Source organism: Bos grunniens, chromosome 1 (genome assembly GCF_055505025.1).
Source record: "Bos grunniens cultivar Pamir isolate PY7600 chromosome 1, Bosgru_T2T1.0, whole genome shotgun sequence".
Classification (NCBI taxonomy): domain Eukaryota; kingdom Metazoa; phylum Chordata; class Mammalia; order Artiodactyla; family Bovidae; genus Bos; species Bos grunniens.
The window spans coordinates 88,886,689-88,899,844 of record NC_141165.1 but is presented as its reverse complement, the minus strand read 5'-3'; the positions used below and the strand labels follow the sequence as shown (position 1 = coordinate 88,899,844).

At 48.6% G+C, this 13,156-nt stretch overlaps 1 protein-coding gene across 40 annotated transcripts in view; it reads left to right on the top strand.

The window, feature by feature from the left end:
- The first annotated feature begins 393 nt into the window (after positions 1 to 393).
- Positions 394 to 13,156, top strand: part of KALRN (kalirin RhoGEF kinase) — a 692,908-nt gene continuing 680,145 nt past the window's right edge. For 29 of the 40 annotated variants that reach the window (XR_015164343.1, XR_015164397.1, XR_015164395.1 and 26 more), the window contains exon 1: positions 444 to 842. Coding sequence is in view for 31 of the 40 variants with exons in the window: in XM_086402117.1 (XP_086258243.1) it covers positions 770 to 842 (73 nt within the window). In the remaining 9 variants the exon portion in view is untranslated. Of the gene's footprint in view, positions 843 to 4,620; positions 4,728 to 13,156 lie in introns of those variants that run through there. The other 11 variants (XR_015164387.1, XM_086402159.1, XM_086402186.1 and 8 more) reach the window with 4 other exon arrangements.

Sequence of the window (13,156 nt, the reverse complement as noted above, 5' to 3'; positions counted from 1 at the left end):
GGCCCCGCCCCCTCCCCGGCCGCCTCCTTCGCCGGGGCTTTTCCTGCGGGGCTCAGGAAGCCGGCCTAGCACAGCCGCGAACAATAGCTCGGGGCCCGGGCTTGGCTCCTAGGAGAGGCCGGCGCGGGGAGGCGGGGGGGAGGGAGGCGTCCGCGCCGCCGGGTGCCCGCGGCGACCCCGGCCCGGGCCGAAGCTTCAGTTGAGCTCGGCGCTGCCCTGGGCATTGTTGGCCGGGACTGAGGAGCGGGAGCCGGGGGAGGAGCTGCGAGGCGGCGGCGGCGGCGGCGGCGGAGGGAGCCAGAGGGGGAGCCAGAGAGCGAGCGAGGGAGGGAGGCTGAGAGCGTGCGGGCGATAGAGCGAGGGAGGGAGGAGGTAGAGAGACAGGGAGGGTGGGAGGGAGGAGGAAAAATAAAGAGGAGAGCGGAGCAGGGCTGAACAATAGAGACAGGCAGACGGGCGAGAAGGAGAGCCAGCTGCCGCTGCTGAGGGAGAGCGGGCGCCCAAGCAGCTCGGACCCCGGCCCGGGCAGACCGCAGGCGGCCAGCGCCCCCCGGGGAAGAGGGACCATGGGGGAGCCCGCGGCAGGCGCCCCCAGCCCGCCGTGCGCCTCCGCCTGAGGGAGCCTCGGCGTCCTCTGCCCCAGCCCAGCCGCCCCGGCCGGCCGCCCTCGAAGCCCGGTGTCCATAGCCCAGCGCCCTCCGCCCACAGAGCAGCCCTCGGCCCCGGGCTTGGCCGCCCCCCGGCTACCCGTGGACGCCCTCCCCCAGTCATGAACCCCCCGGAGGGGGCAGCGGAGGAAGGAGGAGCCGCCGACTCGGACGTGGACGCCTTTTTCCGGACAGGTAAGCTGGGCAGGGCGCGGGGAGCTTGAGGGGGTGGGGCGGGTGGGGGGCTGCTGCCCTGGACGCGGCTTCTCGGACAAGTTTGGGGAACGAGACTGTTGCTGGGGCGGGCGTGTTGGGGGTGCTGTCCCCCTAGTCGTCCGGCCCGGAGTTGCCGAGATTCTTGTTGTTCTGGCAGTGCTGGTTGCGTTTTGGAGAGGGGTGGGGGCTGGGAGCTTGGTGCCCCTCGGCGTTCACCCCACTTGCGGGAGTCTGTGTGGGGAGGCGGGAGGCGGTCCCGGTGGGCCGCCTTCTCCCGGAGCGCGGGGATGGGGCGAGGTTGGATCACTTTGCAGCGCGCCGCTCTCGCTCCCGGCTCCCCCCGCCCCTCCCTCACTCCCCCCTCCCCCTAGCGCCTGTCAGCCTGGCTCTGGCCGCCCCGCGCCCGCACCCCTGCTCCGGGCCAGGGGCCCCGGGCCCTGATATGCAAAGAGGGACCGGGAGTCGCGCAGGCTGCAGCCTGACAGTCAGGAGCGGGGCGGACGGTGGACCGCGGAGCCTGATGCGTGTGAGGAGCCGGGCGTCTCAGACTTCAGAGGCGGACTCGGCTGGGAGGGCGGTGGGCGCCTGGGACCTCGTCCTTGTCCTCCTCTTCTCCAGTGATGGGAACGTAGGAGCTTTTCATAAAAATCACTCATTCTGGACATGTGAGTTAGCGTCCCCCTCATACACACCCACTGAATCTTTGCTTGCCTGTGGTATGTAGAGCTCCCCCGCCAGACCTGCTTTCACGGTTGTTCTTTGCCCCCGCCACCACCCAGTCCTGGGTCTGAGTCGCAGGTTCCTTGGCTGCACAGCCCCTTTCCCAGAGCAGATGCCGACCACTCTCCTCTCCCACCACCTGTGGCCCTGTTTCTCTGATAACCAGGGTTTCTCCATCTCCTCTTTACCTGCGGCTTCCACCAACTCGGTAGGTAGAGCTCCCCATCTTCCATATCTGGAACCATTTTGTCTGGAATCTTTGTCCCAAAGAGTCCAGTAAGTTATGGGGACCCCCTCTTTCTGGAAATTGGATTAAAGCGCATGAACTGGTAGGGTCAAGGAGCAGGTTGGCTCTGGAGGCTCCCTGCACACCCATCTGTTTCCTAACCTCATTGCCCTGCCCTGGAGGTCATCTGAGGGGAAGGGGTGGGGTGCTTTGTTGCGGAGACTTGTGGCTTTAGAAGTCAAGAGTTGGTCGACCCATATGTTCATTTTCTAGTTGGTCTGAAGAGTAAAGAGATGGAGGACAGGAGCTGATGCCAGAGCCTGGAGAAAACAGAAAGAGCCCCTGTTATCCTACCCTGCTTCTCAGGGCTCAGCCTTGTCTCCTTGTCCTTTTACCCAGTCGTGGTTTCTAATATACACCGCCCCGCAGCGCCTCCCCCAGCCCCCTTACACTCACATTCTAAAAACGTGCCTGACCTGAGTTTATAACCTTAGTTTATAGTCTAGGAGAGAGGTTAAGTCATATCTGGAAACATTCACCAGGATGTCTTCCCTGACTCCCCCACCTTGCCCCACTCCTGCCTCTCATCTGGCACAGAAGTCTGCCTTTCGTTAGTTGTGGGGAAAACTCTTGAAGTATGAGCTTTCCTACCTTCCCTTTCTGGACCTACTTGTATCTTTTGGCACCCATTCCTCCTTCCCTTTTTCTACCATCTAAACACTAGTTCCTGTCCATTCTCTGTCCCAGGCACTTGGAGCAGATCTCAGTTTCTGGAGGCTTGCTAATTTCTGACAAATGAATTCACACAGTGTTAATGGTGTTAATGACTTATAATGGTCCAATGTGTTACTTTTCCCAGGGCCTTTCAAAATACAACATGGGGCTTACATTGTCTAGCTCTGGCTAAAATCACAGAGTAAATAACTGACTGGGGACCCTCTCCTCTGGAATCCTGCCGGGGGTATTCTCTTTCCTCCTTGGGCAGCCTTATTGGAGGGGGGGGCGGGGCCGTGGCTAGGTTTGATGTGCTCTTCAAATCAGAGAAGGGTGAAATCTACAACAGATAAGGCTGAAAATGACTGACAATGTGTAACAAGTTGTAAGAGGGGAAGCAGGCTATCTGTGGTAGGGTCTAGGACCACCACCCATCTGAGTGGCCCTCTGTGCTCTGCTTTCTGATCTTACTCCCTTCCAATCTCTAGCCTAGGGATTCTTAAACCTGGAAAAGACCATATTTCTTAACTGTCTCCTTTCTGATCCCCTAATCTTTATGGAATATAGTGCTCTACACCTGGTAGGTTGGACAGATTATAAAGTTATTTAGTCGAAGCACTGAGAAAGCTTCAAGCACATTTTCAAAGTCCCTGGGGCCAGGGTTACCCCCTACTTACTGGTGGAAAATTTTGCTCATGCAAAGACCAGACTGGCAATTGCTTTGTCAAAACTCTGGCATACTCTGCCTCTAATTAGGCATGTTTCAACTAATTCTGTCATTTTGGTTCCTTGTCCTCTTCTGATTATTTTGGTACTTAAGTTCTTTTGATCATGGATTAAGCTCCATTTTCTAAATCCTATATCCATACGTGTACATGGATAGATAGACACACAGAGAGAAGCACACACACCCCACACCCCAGTCTTACAGACTGGTGTATTCTGTACTGTCTTTCTGGGAACTCTTTGATCCAAGCCTGGGAAAGTGTGTCACAATAATTTTATTGATCATGGTTATGAGGCAGAGGAGGGGAAATATAGAAACTCAGAATTGGGAACAGAAAACCAACAAGGACTTCTCAGCTCCTACTAAGGAACCTTCTGCTGTCCAGGGTGCTGTGGGATAGAAACATTCAACGTGGTCTCTCTCCTCCAAGAGCTTTTAAAAGAAGATTACAATTACTCTTCAATTAGAGATTAATTAACTGCTGAACATTATGGTGCTCTAAGATAAAAAGTCGGCAGAACTACAGAGGAGAGGGACTGAGGGTACCCTATGAAGGAGAGATGGAGGGTAGGAGGAGAATCATGGACAAAATCTCAGGGAGGTTGAGGCATTGACATTGAGGATGCTGGGAAGATGGAGCAGAAAGTGTAGGGAAGGGAGGAATGGGAAACAGAGTTTGTTACGTAGGACAAGACCAGATAGGGAGAGTCTTGGAAGCCCAAGAGAGAGGAGATTGGATTTGATTCCAGATTGGTAGGGAGTCATTTTAGGTTCTTGATCAAGGGCACATCCTGAAGAAGGTGATATTTGGAAAGGTTTATCTGGGGGGTCATATGATAGATGGAGTTGATAAAAGAGAGAAAGAATCCAAATGCAAAAGTGACCCAGAACTGAGGGAGAGGGGCTTGGCTGGGTTAGTGGCAGAAAGAATGGGGACTCAGGGACCACTCGGAGAGAAAGGCATTGTCAAAGGCATAAATATGGGAATTTATTGACAAACTTGTTGTAGGAGGGAAAGAAAATTAAGTCCACAAGAAAATGGGAGTAACTGGGTTGAAAGCATAGAGGACCAACATTGTCTTGATTGATGCACTCTGGTTGAGGACAGGAGCTGGGTTTTGCCGGGCAGATAATGCTGTTCGCTTTGGGTGTGGAAAATTCAGGTTGATTGAGGAGCATACAGGTGGAATCAGTTTGTGGGAGAAATGGGACTCCAGACAGGGGCACAGGCAGGAGATTAGGGCTGGTCTTGGAAGCCTTCTGCATCGAGGCTTGCTGCAGCTGAGGCTTGTGAATGCATCAGCTCTCAGAGGGAGGGGGTGGAGGGAAGAGGAGAGGGCTAAAGTTAGAATTTGGGGGAGAAACCCTTGTTTAGAAAGTGGCAGCAAAGGAGACTTGATCCTAGAGACCCCAGGGAGTCAGCGTGGGTTCTGATGTGATGACAGGCTGCAGACAGGTTGAACAAGAGGAATGCCAGGTAAGTGTCACTGGATGTGATAAAAAGAAGGCCACTGTGAGCTCTTGAGAGCACAGTATTAGAAGAGGCATTCCGGGGTAGGCATTTGGGGTGGGTAGGAGTTTACTGGTGAAAGCAAAAAGAATTTGGGTGCTAGTCAGACAGGATATTAGCATCAAGAAAAAGAGTTTTCATTTTTTTTGTTCGAGAGTCAGAACAGCGTTAGATGTGGAAGGGAGGGAGCTTCTGGGAAGGAAGAACTGAAGATGCTAGATTGATTGAGTTAGATATCTGAAGAGATGAGACAGAGGAGGTTCCCTAGTAAAAGTAAAATCTTGGCTTTGGTGAACTGAGGAGAAACGTCTTTCTTTAAGACTCAAAGGAAAAAAAAATCAGAGGATAAATTTAATGAAATCGATGTGGAAATATCTGTTGAGCTTTGGTCTTGTGAGTCAAGACATTTTTAATTGGATTGTTTGCTATTACTTGGACTTTGGTCAACCTCACACTCAACTCTGTCTTTCCAAGTCCCTAAACTAGCTTCTCCTCTTGTCTTCTTTATTCCTATTACTGGTATTTTCTCTTTCCTAGGGTTGATATTTAACACCTTGGTATTGTCTCTAAGGAGTCTCTCTTCTAACTATCTCTGTTGAATTATCTTTCATAGTGAGCCCATGCTCTTCATTCTTAGGGCTTCTGCCCATGCCAGGAGACCCATTATGGTGCCATGGACTCTTTCAGTAGCCTTTATTCTTGCCCATTGGAATTGGCTCTCTCACCCCCACTCCAAATTGGTGTCTGCGACAGATTGCACTTCCTAAAGTAGGTTGCAGTACTTTCATCACACCTGGTTTATGAACCTACAGTGACCCTCTACTGTCTTTAGGGTCAAGTTTGTCTTTCATACCTCAGCTTTAGCCAGGCTGCTCTTCTCACTGTCCAAGGGCAGTTTGACTCATGTTTCCTCACCCCTGCTCTACAAATGCAACTCATTCTTCAAAACTTGAGCACCACATTCTTCTGGAAGCTTTCACAGCCCACAAGAGCAACTCTCCCCCCAGAATTCCTACAACACTCACTTGTCTATACTCATTTTCTCACTTCATCAGAGGTATTATATTGTTTTTAGCCTTTTCACGTAATTAAATGATTTGTTCTTTAAAAGATCTTTAAAAAAGTTTGAGTCACCAAAACCAAACCAAAACAAGCCATCTCCCTCTGATATAGGTAAAGCAAACAGCAAAATATAAGCAGTTGCTGAATCTAAGGTGGTGATATATTGGTGTTCACTGACTACCCTTTCAGTTTTTCTCTCAAATAAAAACCCCATGCCACCTAGAGAACTGGACATTGTAAGGTCCAGATCATAGACAAGGGACATTTTGGAATAACATCCTATGTTGGTGTGCAGTTTTTTGGGTAAATATCGTCATCCTGTCTGTGCATAGTCAGGCACCCGTGAGGGGTGGCTTCTGAGTGCTCTTCTGCAGCAAAGAAAAACATCTCTTTTTGATGTTGTGTTTGCTGCAGAATGTAAACATGATGCTTAATTTAATATTTACCATTCCTTCTTGATTCTCCTTCACTTCCACCCATCATGATTTGGGCTTTTGATCATGCCATTTCTCAAGAACTTCTGATGGAGTATTGGGAGAGGACTTTGTTGCTCTGAAAAGGAAATGTAGTTAATATTTTTAATATTGTATTTATATTGGTTATTTCTAGTTTAATATATTTTAGGACATATAACATCTATTCACACTTCCATAAGATTTGGGAGGCTTTGCTTTATCCTTGTGCCAGCAATCATCAATAACTCAATTATTGGTACATTCTATCCAGTTGTATTTGATAATCCCTTGGGGTATGGAAGAAATGTTGGAATAAACTGAAGCTGTAGAAAGAAATTAGTTGAGAAGTGAAACAAATCTTCCTGACTGTCAATGTCAGTAAAACACCAGAATAGGTGAACTAGAGGTCCTTTTTAGCTGTTGAAGAATGAACGCTTTTACTTTTCCAGTTCTTTCTGGTTCTGGAACTTGGTAATTCACTTTTGGAGGTAGGCAGTAGGGTTTAGTTTAGTGGTTCTCAAATGGAGGCAGTTTTATCCTCCAAGAAATATTTGGCGGTGTCTGGAGACGTTTTTTGGTTGCCATAACTCAGGGAGGGGGTGGCAACTGGAATTTTTGGGTAGAAGTCTAGAATACTGCTGAACATCTTATAATGCACAGGACAATAAAAAATTCTCCAGCTTCCAATTGTCAGTGGTGCTAAGGCCAAGAAGCTGGATGATCATGGGTTTTGGATCAGAGAGGCTCAGCACTAATCAGGGGTGGAATATTGAATGAATTAAATAATCTATGTCATCCTCAGTCTTCTGCAAAATGGGACCAAGAATGCTTATTTCACAGGTTGAGAGAATTAAATAGGAAAAACATGTAAATAACATCTGGTGGTTTCTGACCCACATTAGGAACACAAGAAATCCTAGCTGTCCTTAGCAGTTGTTTTCATTATTAAGTGAATGTGATGGCACAGACGCTGAGGGACTCTCCTGAAGGGGGACCACGCAGGGCCTTTGACATGAAGTGAAGGGGTGCTGGAGAGGCATCACAGTGGTGTGCAGGAGCCTGGGTGGAATCAGAAGGCTAGAGTCTGGGCCTTGGCTCTTTTTCTTTCATTCATTTCGTCATTTGTTTGACAAATATTTATCGAGTGCCTAGTGCAGCCATGTGCTGTGCTCTGGGAGTGTATAAAATCATTGCAAGAAAGAATATAGAGCAGGAAGGAAAATGGATATAATTATAATACCCCCCTCAGGGAGCACTTGAAGTTAAGGGATGGGAAAGGGAGAAAAAGGCTGTGAAAGAGGCTGAGAAGGTCAGGTAAGAGAGAAGGAGGTGAACCCTCCCCATTGCTCTCTACTTATCTGGATGACTTGGGCGAGGGAGTAGCACCTAGAGTGTAAGATGAGGATGATGCCTGCCCCCACTCCAGTTCCCTTATAGGGCTGTTGAAAGACTCAAATAAGACACTGTATGTGAAAGGTCTTTATAAGTTGTACAATTCTCTCCAAATTTATGTAGGTAGTTCTTTCCAAATCGAACATTGTATTACCCTAAGTACCTCTTCTGGCAAGTATTCTTTTATTAAATTTGACCTCCACGGGACCTTTTCCAATCCTTCTCAGTTTGGTTTCCCATGGGAACTGGATGGGGCACCCTCCTTGCAACAAATCAAAGCACTTCTTCTCCTCCACCAAAGTATAAAAATGCCAGTCCCCCAGGCCCTGGGCCACATGGCCCCATACCATCTAGAGAAGCCCAGCAAGAATGGGGGTCTTGCTTCCACTGAGCCTCAGGTGGGTGCAGTGAATCAGTCTGTTCCTGCTCCTGCTCTGTCTGCATGCTGTTCAGACTCCTCCTGCCACTCCTTTGAGTGTCAATGACTGGCAGCAGAATAACTAGGAAATGATTGACAGCCACAGGGCTGTTGGATCAATAGAGCTGCTTGAAATTGTGTCTGCTGTTGAGTGAGGGAACAGAGAGAATTAGCTGGGAGGACAGAGGAATTATTACAAAGAAGTAAAGAAGAAACTGTTGGAGAATTAGCTTCATCTCCTCCCCTTCTGTCCCATGGCTTTATTAGAAGAGAGCTGGATATTAGCTAGAAAACACAGATATGAGGGATAAACAAGTAGAGTGAAAAGTGGCAAATGAACTGTGTCCTCAAGGAAGTAGTTACTTCTTGAGACTTGAAAGATGGGTAGACTTTAGATGGAGAAGACAGTGTTCAAACAGTGTTAAAAAAGGTGCGACCATCCATGGCATATTTGGGGACAGTCAGTGGTCTAGTTTATATGACTCAGAGGATTCAGGTGGAGGATCAGTGGGAGAGCAAAGTCAGAAGGGGATGGGGACCAAGTTGATTGATTGCTTCATTTATTAAACATTTACTGGACTCTTAGATAACCACGGGCTTTGAGTGACAGGCCAAAGAGTATGGTCTTTCTTCAGTTTGCTTTCAGGAGCCACTGCAAGTTTCTGACTGGGGTGCTGATGTCATCAGGAAGATAAATCTGGCTGCCCTGCAGAGAGTCAGTTGCAACAGGGGAGGAACTGGTAGCCAGAGCTGGACTGGGAGACCACTGTGAAAGGTTAGGAGGGTCTGAACTTGAGATGGCAGAGTTGAAATGGGGAGGCAGGGTGGCTATGAGGAAACTTATAGAGGTAATGTCTATAGGACTTGGTAACTTGGATGAAGAGGTGTTAAGGAAGATGCAGGTCTCAAAGATGACTTCAAAGCTTAGTTGGGTAACGGGGAGGATGGAAGTACCCTAAATGAAAATCAGGAGTTCAGGAAGAGGAGGAGCAGCTGTGGGGAGGCAGAGGAGAGGGAGGATTTGGGAACTTTCTTTAGGACATGTTGCTTTTCAGGTGTCAGTGAAATAGCTTAGGGAGGTGTTGATTCAGTAGGCGGATAGCGGAGGGAGTCTGGAGCTTTGGAGGGAGGCCAGAGATGGAAATATAGATTTGGGAGATATCCGTAAGAAGTTGTGGCTGGAGCTATCAGAATAGACGAGATAATAAACGAAAAGTGTATACAGACTTAAGGGCAGAGGGCCAAGGACAGAGCTGTAGACCCGAGTGAAGGGCTGGAGGAGAACCAGGAAAGAGCAGGGCTTGGAAACAGTCCGGCCATCGACAGGATCTAGTGCTGCAGAGAGGCTGAGGGAGAGGGGAACTGAACAAACCTTCTGAGTTCTGGAAACTGGGAGATCACTGGTAACCTTTGAAATAACATTCACTTGAGTATGGGAGGTGGAATTCAAATTTCAAGGGGAATAGGGAGTTGAGTGGATGGGGAGGAAGTGGTGGGAGTGCATATAGATGACTCTTTGGAAAAGTTTGGCTGTGAAGGGAAGGTTAAAAATAATAAAGTAGTTGGAGATGGGTAGCAGAGTTGAGGGGAGGCTTTTTTTAGGTAGAGAAGATCTGTGAATACCTAGGAGTGGGGAGGAGGGAGAAGGCAGGCTTGGGGAAGGGAATGAATATTTGGAAAAGAGGAGCAGTTGAAGGAAGAAGATCCTGGATGAGCACGTTGGGGTGGATCTCCAGGGTAGCTGGGGGTGAGCCTCGGGCCAGAGGAGGAGAGTGGGGGAAGGTGGACCTCAGTAAAGCAGCTAGCTGGCCAGCAGCTCAGATGAGGGCACCATGTGCTTGGTCAATAACCCCAACAGAGAGAGCATCGCCTGGCTTGGGGGATCAGGGGCTTGTGGTCCTGTGCTTGGGGTGGATAGTGCAAGCTGAGGGCAGCTGTGAAGTGGGTGAGCTGGGTTGGCGCGGCTCTAAAAGGTTCCTTGGGCAGAGAAGTTAGAAAGGAGGTCCCAAAATACAATCCTTTTAGAAGTACTTGTGGCTTTCTTCTGCAGGTTGAGGTGGGATCTGCTCCAGGCTCTAGAGGGGTCTGTTGAATCACTTCCTACAGTGTGAGTCAGAAAGGGAAGTTGTCGGGGGAGCAGGGGGCGGGGGGTGGGGGTGGGGGGGGATGGCGGTGGAGAATGAATGAGGAGAGGACAGAAGAGGAGGATTCAGGCAAGAAGTTATTGGGGCAGCTTCCTGAGGAGGGCTCATGCCTGGCCATCGGGTGCCTTCTCTGTCAGGGACTGACCTGTTCTGAATTTTCCATTTCCTTAATGCCTCTGCTGCTGAGTCGCTTCAGTTGTGTCCAACTCTGCACGACCCCATAGACGGCAGCCCACCAGGCTCCCCCGTCTCTAGGATTGTTGCCATTTCCTTCTCCAGTGCATGAAAGTGAAAAGTGAAAGTGAAGTCGCTCAGTCGTGTCCGACTCAGCGACCCCATGGACTGCAGCCTACCAGGCTCCTCCGCCCATGGGATTTTCCAGGCAAGAGTACTGGAGTGGGTCGCCATTGCCTTCTCAGGCTCTCAAACAAAGAGGAAGCAGACAGGGGTCATGGAGGAGCTTCTTGCCCATTCTCCATGAAGAGGAACGCTTCACACCAGAGGACGATGCCAGTGAGCACACCAAAGCCCTCCCTTCAGCTCTTATTTCGGGGGCAGACCCAAGAACTGTCGTTTAGAGAGGCGTGTTATATGGCCCTCTAGGGGATGGAGTAGGAATCCAGGGGATCCTATGGATCCTATTACCAAAAGGTGGGCTCTGGGGGACTGGGTTTCTATTCCCTGGAGTAGGAGGAGGCGGAAATTTCCTTAGGTGTGGCTCGGTTTCAGAATCAGAGTCTTAGAACAGGAACTTACTGTGTGTCTTGTACAAGGTACAGCCTTCCTGAGATTCAGTTTCCTTATGTGTAAAATGGGTAAAAAATAAACAAACCTTACCTATCAGGATCACTTGATTTGGTAGCTATAGATTGTGATAGTTATATTCATATTGTAATTAGTAATAGAAATGGGATCATACTTCTGGTAATAGAATATGACTATATATAATAGAATATGACCATATATATTACTAGTAAGACTATATTGCATATAATATCATATTACTGGTTAGAATTTCCAAATTATGCTGCAGTCGCTTCCTCCTCTCCCCTCCCCTCCCCTGTGATACCCTCCCATCTTTCCTCCCTCCTTTCCTGTCTCCTTCTCCCCTTCCCTCCCTCTCTTCTTTCCTTCCTTCTTTCCACATAGGTAGGGACATGATTTTTAAACTTGCAGTTAGTTATTCCAGGGCATGGCAGGCAGGGACTGGGAATGTGGCTATACTCTTGCCCTGCAGCCTAGGGACAATGGGCATCTATGGGGTATGGGGGTGGGGAAGTGCAGTGTTCAGTTGGCAGCTGGACAGTGGGCCTAGAGAGAGACCCAGGAGAATGGCAGATGGTTAATTGGATGTGACAAAAGGGGGCTAGGGGGAGGGGTCTGGTGCTCCTGGGGGATTCCTGTCTCTGACTTGTTACTCTCCTGGAAAGGAGATTGTGGGAAGAGGGGGGAGTATCTTCAGGAGCAGTTAAGGGGAAAGATTGGCAGGACTCCATGTTGGGTCTACGGCCATGGAAAGACAGAGTGCCTTTGGGAGTGATGTCACAGCTTTCATTTGTAGCGTGGGTGCAAAATGTTGTCTCTGTACCCCAGGCCATTGGCATATAATGGGCTCAAATATTTGGATATAAAGAGAATGCTTAAGCAGTGATTGGAACGATATAATTTTCTAGTCATTCTTCATGATCCTAGCCATTGCATTTTGACAGCTAAATATCATGATTACTTTTGATGAGAACTGGATGGAGACTGATCAGTTTCAGCAAACACTAGATTTCAGTGAGTGGATCTTTTCATTCATTCTTGCATTCATTCATATTCAAGTGTCAAACACCAGCTATGAACCTAATTAAGTGCCAGGCTGAGGCCATACCAGCAAGTTAGAAATCATCTTTCTGACATGGAGGGTGACTGTCTGGTGGAGTTGCCTGACACATAAACAAAGGATCGCATGCTGTACACTGAGAACAGAGAGGAAGGATCAACAGCCTCATCTGCATGGCTGTGGGGAGGATTCATGGAACAGAGGATGCTTATTCTGAAATAGCTGAAGAGATGGTAAAAATGAAGATAGACCACTGTTGAAGAGGTTTGCTAGTAAAAGTAAGGAAAATAATGCAATGGTAACTGAAGGGGCATTTAGGGAGTACTGTTTGTCTTGTTTCTTGGTCATAGGTATGGTGTGATCTGTTTGTGAGCTTTCAGTGAGTTGTAGACTTATATATGGAATTTTATGCATGCAAATTGTACCTCAGTAAATTTTTTAAAAAGTTATCAGGTCCAGTGAAATTTTGTTTGTTTGCTTTAAAGAGAGAGAAAAATCTTTCAGTGTTTGAGAAAAAATCACCGGAGGAAATAGTGGTAGACACTGAAGGTGATAGAAAGTGGTATGTGTGTGGATAGGGTATCAGAGTGGGCACTACCTTCTTCAGAAGTCAGGAAAGGATGAGGTTCCCAGGCAAAGAGGTTATCTCCGGGATGGAGGGACACCTCTTCCTCTGTGGCTGTGGGGAAAAGACCAGGAGGTTTTCAGGTCAGATGTATAGGTCAGATGGTAAAGTCCTTATGAAGCTATTAAGAAGACTGACTTCATTGTTCTCTGTGAATGGAATCCAAGATCCTCTGAAGGACTGCAGGGTGCTGAGATCCCGTAAAGAGAGGAGATGGATTGGATCCATTCTCTGGAGAACGGGTGAGAATTGCTTTAAAGAATGATCTGTCCAGTTGAATTCAGAGTGAGCTAGGTGTGCAGACTTCTGCATCTCGCTCAGCCCTGGAGCCTCTAGAGTAGAGGTGAAAACAGGGGATTCTTAAGTCCTTATTTGGTGACTTGGATGAGATGTCCAAGGTGGAGGTGAGCTGTACACTAGACTTGTTTGGACATTAGTTTCTTTCCAGAACTTTACTCAACATCGATGACTCCAA